The sequence below is a fragment of the Chiloscyllium plagiosum genome, chromosome 9 (genome assembly GCF_004010195.1).
Source record: "Chiloscyllium plagiosum isolate BGI_BamShark_2017 chromosome 9, ASM401019v2, whole genome shotgun sequence".
Lineage (NCBI taxonomy): Eukaryota > Metazoa > Chordata > Chondrichthyes > Orectolobiformes > Hemiscylliidae > Chiloscyllium > Chiloscyllium plagiosum.
In genome coordinates this window covers 70,675,471-70,683,737 of record NC_057718.1, presented here as the reverse complement: position 1 = coordinate 70,683,737, position 8,267 = coordinate 70,675,471, and the positions used below count along the sequence as shown (strand labels likewise).

Sequence of the window (8,267 nt, the reverse complement as noted above, 5' to 3'; positions counted from 1 at the left end):
TGCACATCCCTGGGCACTATGGGTAATTTAGGATCACCAATACACCCTAACCTGCACATCCCTGGGCACTATGGGTAATTTAGGATCACCAATACACCCTAACCTGCACATCCCTGGGCACTATGGGTAATTTAGGATCACCAATACACCCTAACCTGCACATCCCTGGGCACTATGGGTAATTTAGGATCACCAATACACCCTAACCTGCACATCCCTGGGCACTATGGGTAATTTAGGATCACCAATACACCCTAACCTGCACATCCCTGGGCACTATGGGTAATTTAGGATCACCAATACACCCTAACCTGCACATCCCTGGGCACTATGGGTAATTTAGGATCACCAATACACCCTAACCTGCACATCCCTGGGCACTATGGGTAATTTAGGATCACCAATACACCCTAACCTGCACATCCCTGGGCACTATGGGTAATTTAGGATCACCAATACACCCTAACCTGCACATCCCTGGGCACTATGGGTAATTTAGGATCACCAATACACCCTAACCTGCACATCCCTGGGCACTATGGGTAATTTAGGATCACCAATACACCCTAACCTGCACATCCCTGGGCACTATGGGTAATTTAGGATCACCAATACACCCTAACCTGCACATCCCTGGGCACTATGGGTAATTTAGCATGACCAGCTATCCTTAGTAGCCACACAAGCAGACAACAAGCAACATGAATTTTCCTGGGACAACACTACTATCATAGGGCAAGCCAGACAGAGAACAGCCAGGGAATTCCTAGAGGCATGGCATTCATCCACAAACTCCATCAACAAACACATCGACCTGGACCCAATATACCAACCACTACAGCGGACAGCTGAAACTGACAACCGGAAGCGGCAGGGACAGACCACTATAAACACCGGAGGAAACATCAAAGAAGCGCTTCGCAGGAGGCTCCCAAGCACTGATGATGTCGCCTAGCCAGGGGACGAAACGTTTGCAAGAAAAACTTCCAGCTCGGCGAACAGAACCACAACAACGAGCACCCAAGCTACAAATCTTCGCACAAACTTAGAAAGAAGAAGGCTTATGTGAGGATGAGGCTTGAAGGCTCAGTTAGAGGGCTTGAGAGTTACAAGTTAGCCAGAAAAGATCCAAAGAGAGAGCTAAGAAGAGCCTAGGCTACAAATCTTCGCACAAACTTAGAAAGAAGAAGGCTTATGTGAGGATGAGGCTTGAAGGCTCAGTTAGAGGGCTTGAGAGTTACAAGTTAGCCAGAAAAGACCCAAAGAGAGAGCTAAGAAGAGCCTAGAGGGGACATGAGTTGTTGGCGGATAGGATCAAGGAAAACCCTAAGGCCTTCTATAGGTATATCAGGAATAAAGAAATTAATAGAGTAAGATTAGGGCCAATCAAAGACAGTAGTGGGAAGTTGTCTGTGGAATCTGAGGACAGAGGAGAAGTGCTTAATGGATACTTTTTGTCAGTAGTCACATGGGAAAAGTGCAATGTTAGTGAGAATACGGAAATACAGAAATAATCTAATATTAGATAAGATGGAATTGTGGTTGACAAAGAGGAAGTTTTAACAATTTTGGAAGATCTAAAAATAGATAAGAACCCTGGGCCGGATGGGATTTGTCCTCTGATTCTCTGGGAAGCCAGGGAGGAGATGGCAGAGCCTTTGGCTTTGATCTTTATGTCATCATTGTCAACAGGAGTCGTGCCAGAAGACTGGAGGATAGCAAATGCTTTTCCCTTGTTTAAGAAGTGGAGTCAGGACCAGAGGGCCTTACTTTGGTTGTGGGAAAAGTGTTGGAAAAGGTTATAAGTGATAGGATTTATAATCATCTAGAAAGGAACAATTTGATTAGGGTTAGTCAACATGGTTTTGTGAAGGGTAGGTCATGCCTAACTAAGTTTATTGAGTTATTCGAGAAGGTGAAAAAACGGGTGGATGAACATAAAGCAGTTGATGTGGTGTATGTGGACTTCAGTAAAGTGTTTGATAAGGTTTCACACGGTAGGCTATTGCACAAAATAAGGAGTTTCAGGATTGAAGTTGATTTAGCGGTTTGGATCAGAAATTGGCTAGCTGAAAGAAGACAGAGGTTAGTGGTTGATGGAAAAGTTCATCCTGGAGCTCAGTTATCAGTAGTGTGCCACAAGGATCTGTTTTGGGGCCACTGCTGTTTGTCATCTTTATAAATGATATGGATGTGAGCTTAGAAGGATGGGATAGTAAATTTGCAGATGACACTAAGGTTGGCAGAGTTGTAGATAGTGCTGAAGGATGTTGTGGGTTGGATAGGGACATAGATAAGATGCAGAGGGGTGATAGATTTAGGACAGATATCATGGGTAGTTTCTTTACTCAGAGAGTTGTACGGGCGTGGAACAGCCTGTCTGCAACAGTAGCAGACACACCGAAGTTAAGGACATTTAAATGGGCATTGGACATACATATGGATAATAATGGAATGGTATAGGTTAGATGGGCATCAGATTATTTTCACAGATCGACGCAACATCGAGGGCCGAAGGGCCTGTGCTGCGCTGTAACATTCTATGTTCTATGTTCTATCACCTTAGTGTGAAACGATTAAATATGATGCAATTTTTAAAGTACATCCAGGTGAACATTTTGTGCCAGTACATAGATAGTCCAACTAGAGATGGGGCAGTACTAGACCTAATCCTTGGAAATTAAGTGAGCTATGTGGTTGAAGGGTCAGTAGGTGAGCATTTTGGGGATAGTGACCATAGGTTTGTAAGTTTTAAAGTCATATGGAAAGAGATAAGGATAGTGGAGAAGTTGTTCTAAATTAGGGCAGATCAATTTCAATATCTGGCAAACATGGGCTGTAAGCAGCCACTTTACTCTACGTTTGTAAAGTAAGAGTATTTTAAAAATAGTATAATGAGAATTCAGGGCCAGCATGTTCCCATAAGAGTGAAGGGCAAGGACAGAAAGTCCAGCGAACCCTGAATGTCAAGAAATGTTTGTCACCTTGCTATAGGAAGGATGTTACTGAACTGGAAGGAGTGCAGAAGAAATTTACAAGGAAGTTGCCAGGACTTGAGGGTCTGATTATAGTGAAGAGGTTGGACAAGCTAGAACTAACCCTGAATGTCAAGAAATGTTTGTCACCTTGCTATAGGAAGGATGTTATTGAACTGGAAGGAGTGCAGAAGAAATTTACAAGGAAGTTGCCAGGACTTGAGGTCTGAGTTATAGTGAAGAGGTTGGACAAGCTAGAACTTTTCTCAGACCATAGGCTATTAAGGTGGTGGGGCGGGGGCATCTCATAGAGTGTATAAGATCATGAGAGGAATGGAATGGGGGAATGTGCTGAGTCTTTTGCCCAGGGTTGGGGAATTGAGGATGAGAGGGCATCAGTTTAAGGTTAGAGGGGAAAGGATAAAAGGGAACCTGAGGGGTGACATTTTTACACAGAGGGTGGTACGCATGTGGAATGAGCTACCAGCAAAAGTGATTGAGGCGGGTACATTAACAACATTAGAAGTCATTTGGACAAATACTTGAATAAGAAAGATATGGGCCAAGTGCAGGGAAATGGGGTTAGCGTGGATGGACAGTTTGTTTAGCATTGACCAATTTGGGCCGATGAGCCTGTCTCTGTGCTATTGGAATCTATGACTGTAAATATTCTGTGGTTAAGAAGGAAGCATATGTTAGGTTTTTAGATTAGATTACTTACAGTGTGGAAACAGGCCCTTCAGCCCAACAAGTCCACACCGCCCCTCCAAAGAGCAACCCACCCAGACCCATTCCCCTATGTTTACCCCTTCAGCTAACACTACGGACAATTTAGCATGGCCAATTCACCTAACTTGCACATTTTTGGACTGTGGGAGAAAACCGGAGCAAACCCACGCAGACACGGGGAGAATGTGCAAACTCCACACAGACAGTTGCCTGAGGCAGGAATTGAACCCGGGTCCCTGGCGCTGTGAGGCAGCAGTGCTGATTAAAAACAGGGGAGGCCCTTCAAAAGAATAGTGAGTACGGGAGTGATTGAAAAATAAATTAGCTGACAAAGAGGGGCAGGTAGGATTAAGGAAAATCCCAAGGTACATTAAATGTAAGATTACCAGGGAAAGAGTGGGGCCTATTAGAGATCAAAGGGGCTTGCAGCCAGAGTGTATGGGTCAGGTCTTAGATGAATATATATCATCTGTATTCACAAAGGAAAAGGACTTTGAATAATGAAATTGGCACTCCATTAGGTTTTTCTAGGATACCACCCGATATGGGGTTATGCAAAAATAAACAAAGGCTGAATAGCTTTGGCTGTTTTCAACAGAACAGAGCAAATTAAGAGGTGATTTCAAAGATGTGCTTATAATTGTGAAAAAATGAAACAGGTTTACAGAATCACATCATTATCACAATGCAGACAGACATTCAGCCCGTCAAATCTTGCCAGCTGTCCAAATTGTCGATTCTCTTGCTCCTTTGATGCTGCCTGACCTGCTGCGCTTTTCCAGCAACACATTTTTAAGCTCTGATTTCCAGCATCTGCAGTCCTCACTTTCTCCTAGCTGTCCAAATAAGCAATTCATCTATTACTATTTTCCCGTCTTCCCTGTGTAGTCCTTTTTCAGTTAACTAATTCCTTTTTGAATGTTTCAATTGAAGCAGCTTGCACCACACTAGCAAGTGTTTGTCATACCTTAATCATTTGCAGCATAAAAAGGTTTTTCTTTATAATGCCATTGCGATTGTTGCAGTTTCTTTAAATCTGTGCCCTCTCATTCATGATCCTTTCATGAGCGGGAAGAGTTTCTCCCTATCTCCTCTCTTCAGGCTCTACATGATTTTGAATACTTTATCAAACCTCTCTTCTCCAAGGAAAACATCCTAAATTCTTCAATCTATCCAGGTAAGTTGAAGTATCTCATCCCTGGAACCATTCTCCTAAATCATTTCTAACTCTGTCTAATGTCATCATGTCTTTCCCAAAGTATAGCATCCAGAATGGGTAAAGGGAGAAATCTGTTGTTTCTAGTAATTGAAGTGTCCAGCATGAGAGGACCTTGTACAATATTTCTTATATTTAATCAAATATCAGAGGTTGAAATTTTGTGAAATCAGTACCCAAGTTGGTGATTGAAGTGAAGCAATAGGAATCTGGGAATAGGTCTGATCTTCATGTGGAGGAGGAACATAGATACAGGCTAGTTGGGGTCAATAGTCCAGCTACTGTCGTAATTTCTAAGTAATATAATGGAAGTGATATTTGCAGAATTATTAAAGTTAACAAAATATGCAACTTGTCATTAAAGTAAAGGAAGAGCACACTGGTTCAAAATAAAACAAGGAATCAGAATCAAAACCGAGGACAAGAAAAGCATTTGTAAGGCATGATTTGTAATGTGTTTTTCATTGTTCCCATAGGATAGCATATACAGCATCAACAGCACGTGCACAGAACCAGAGACTTTGGACAATGTGAATGTTACTGGTGAAATTGAGCTATGTATACGGTACAATTTTCAGGCTGTGGCACTGGAAATCTACATTAAAGGATGCAAAAAACTAGCTTATGGAGATGAGAAAAAAAAACGATGTAACCCGTACGTACTTGTTTCTCGATCAAGATTTTTATTAAAAAGAAAATACTTTGATATATACAGGAACCTTTGTGACTTCAGGGTTGCCCAAAACTACCTCACAGCCAATTAAGTAAATTTCAAATGTAAACATTTTTATAGTATCAGAAATGTGACGGCCAAACTTTGAAGTTCTACACACTGCCAGGTGGTAATGACCAGATAATCTTTTCTAATAGGAGCCAATGTTACAGAAGAAAGGCTTTGCATGTCCTTGTCTTATTGAAAGAGCGGTCATGCTGATATTCACATCCCTGCTTTATAACTCCCTTTAAACTTATTAATGGGATGTTCTTTCTATTGTTTTTCCACTAATCCGTATCAAAATGTGGTTCATGTTACAGCTTTGTAAGACTTTGGTTAGGCCACGCTTAGAGGATTGTGTTCAATTCTGATTGCCTCATTACAGGAAGGATGTGGAGGCTTAGGAGAGTATGCAGAAGAGGTTTACCAGGATGTTGCCTGCGAGTGTATGAGCTATAAAGAGAGACTAGAAAAACTCAGGTTGTTTTCTGTGGAGTAGTGGAGGTTGAGGGGAGACTTGATAGAAATCTATAAAATGATGAGATGCGCAGATAGAGTTCACAGTCAGAATCTTTTTCCCAGAGTTGCAATGTCTAATATTAGGGAGCATGCATTTAAGGTGAGGGGATAAGTTCGAAGGAGCTGTGACGGGCAAGCTTTTTACATGAAGTGTGGTAGGAGTCTGGAATGTGCTGCCAAGGATCGTCTTGAAGGCAAATACAATATAGACATTTAAGGGACTTTTAGATAAGCACATGAATATGCAAGGAATGGAGAAATTTGGACAAAGGACAGGCAGAAGGGATTAGTTTAATTTGGCGTCATGTTTGGCACAACATCAGGAACTGAAGGACCCGCTCCTGTGCTATACAGTTCCATGTTCTGTGTTCTAATCTCTGAATTTGTTACCTATCCCAAATTTCCCCTGAATTAACAATGTTACTAGGTTATTTCAAAGGGCGGTTTAACGTTAGTCAGGAATCACATTTAGGGTGAACTAGGTAAATGTCATGAGTCAGATGTGTATTAAACATTGATAATTTCAAGACCACTGTTACTGATAATAACTTAGAATTTCAGATTTATTATAGAGTGTTAAATTCTATCAGCTGCCATGATGGGTTTTAATGCAATGTTCCCAAAACAATGACCTGGATTGATGGATTACTAGTCCAGTGACATGACCACTATCTTGTCTATCAAAACTCTTCTTGAAATACTTTATTAGGCCACTTGTGAATACTTAAAGATTTGTGTATGGGGCATGTTTTGTGTATGTGGCATATAATTGGCAATAAGGAAATCTATATGTTTCTGTTAATCTACACTTCCTAAACCTGACTTTATTTTTGCTCTTTCATATATTAGTCTTCCCAGAGAATCACTTCATAGAGTTATAGTGTCCGACAGCATGAAGATAGGCCCTTACGCTGAGACTGCTCCATTCCAACCAAAATATCCATCCACGCTAACCCCATTTCCCTGCACTTGACCCATATCCTTCTAAACCTTTCCTACCCGTGTAGTTGTCCAACTGCATTTTAAATGTTGTTAATATACCTACCTCAATCACTTCTGATGGCAGCTCATTCCATATGTTTACCACCCTCTGTGTAAAAGCATTGCCCCTCAGGTTTCCATTTATTCTTTCTCCTCCAAACTTAAATTAATGGCCTCTGGTCCTTGATTCCTGGGAAAAAGACTGAGTGCATTCATCCTATCCATACCTCTCATGATCTTATACACTTCTAAAAGACCCCCCTCAGTCTTCTACCTTCTAAAGAAAAAGTCCTAGCTTGTCAAACTTCTCCCTATAACACAGTCCCTTGAGTCAGATTACATTAGATTCCCTGCAGTGAGGAAACAGGCCCTTAGAACATAGAACATAGAACATAGAACAATACAGCACAGAACAGGCCCTTCGGCCCACGATGTTGTGCCGAACATTTGTCCTAGCTTAAGCACCCATACATGTACCTATCCAATTGCCGCTTAAAGGTAACCAAAGATTCGGACTCTACCACTCCCACGGGCAGCGCATTCCACGCCCCCACCACTTTCTGGGTAAAGAACCCACCCCTGACATCTCCCCTATACCTTCCACCCTTCACCTTAAATTTATGTCCCCTTGTAACACTCTGTTGCACCCGGGGAAAAAGTTTCTGACTGTCTACTCTACAATATTTCGAATGCTGTCTGAAAAGAGCCTAATGAAGCATTAGCAATACATTTCTGCTCTTGTGCCCTAGCCCTCAATGGTAACACTGCATTTGCCGCCTGAAATGTCAACTGAACCTGCACTTTAAGAGAATCCTGAACTAGGATGCCCAAGTTGCTTTGTGCTTCAGATTTCTGAAGCCGTTCCTCATTTAGAAAATATTCTACCCGTCTATTCTTCCTACCAATGTGCATAATTTCACACTTTTCTATATTCAAAAACTATGGCACTGGAAAAGCACAGGTCAGGTAGCACCTGAGGAGCAGGAGAGTCTATGTTTCTGGCATAAGCCCTTCATCAGAAAGGTGGAGGGGGAAGGGGGCTGAGAGATAAATAGGGGTATAGGGTGGAGCTGGAGGCAACATAGCTGGGAAGGTGATAGGTGGATGCAAGTTGGCAGGGGGGTAATAGCGA

The 8,267-nt window shown here is 42.0% G+C and overlaps 1 protein-coding gene across 2 annotated transcripts in view; it reads left to right on the top strand.

Annotated features, from left to right (window-relative positions):
- sytl3 (synaptotagmin-like 3) overlaps positions 1-8,267 on the top strand; it is a 149,689-nt gene that overhangs the window by 121,524 nt on the left and 19,898 nt on the right. For both annotated transcript variants that reach the window (XR_006312555.1, XM_043696176.1), the window contains exon 9: positions 5,397-5,575. Coding sequence is in view for 1 of the 2 variants with exons in the window: in XM_043696176.1 (XP_043552111.1) it covers positions 5,397-5,575 (179 nt within the window). In the remaining variant the exon portion in view is untranslated. The remainder of the gene's footprint in view (positions 1-5,396; positions 5,576-8,267) is intronic.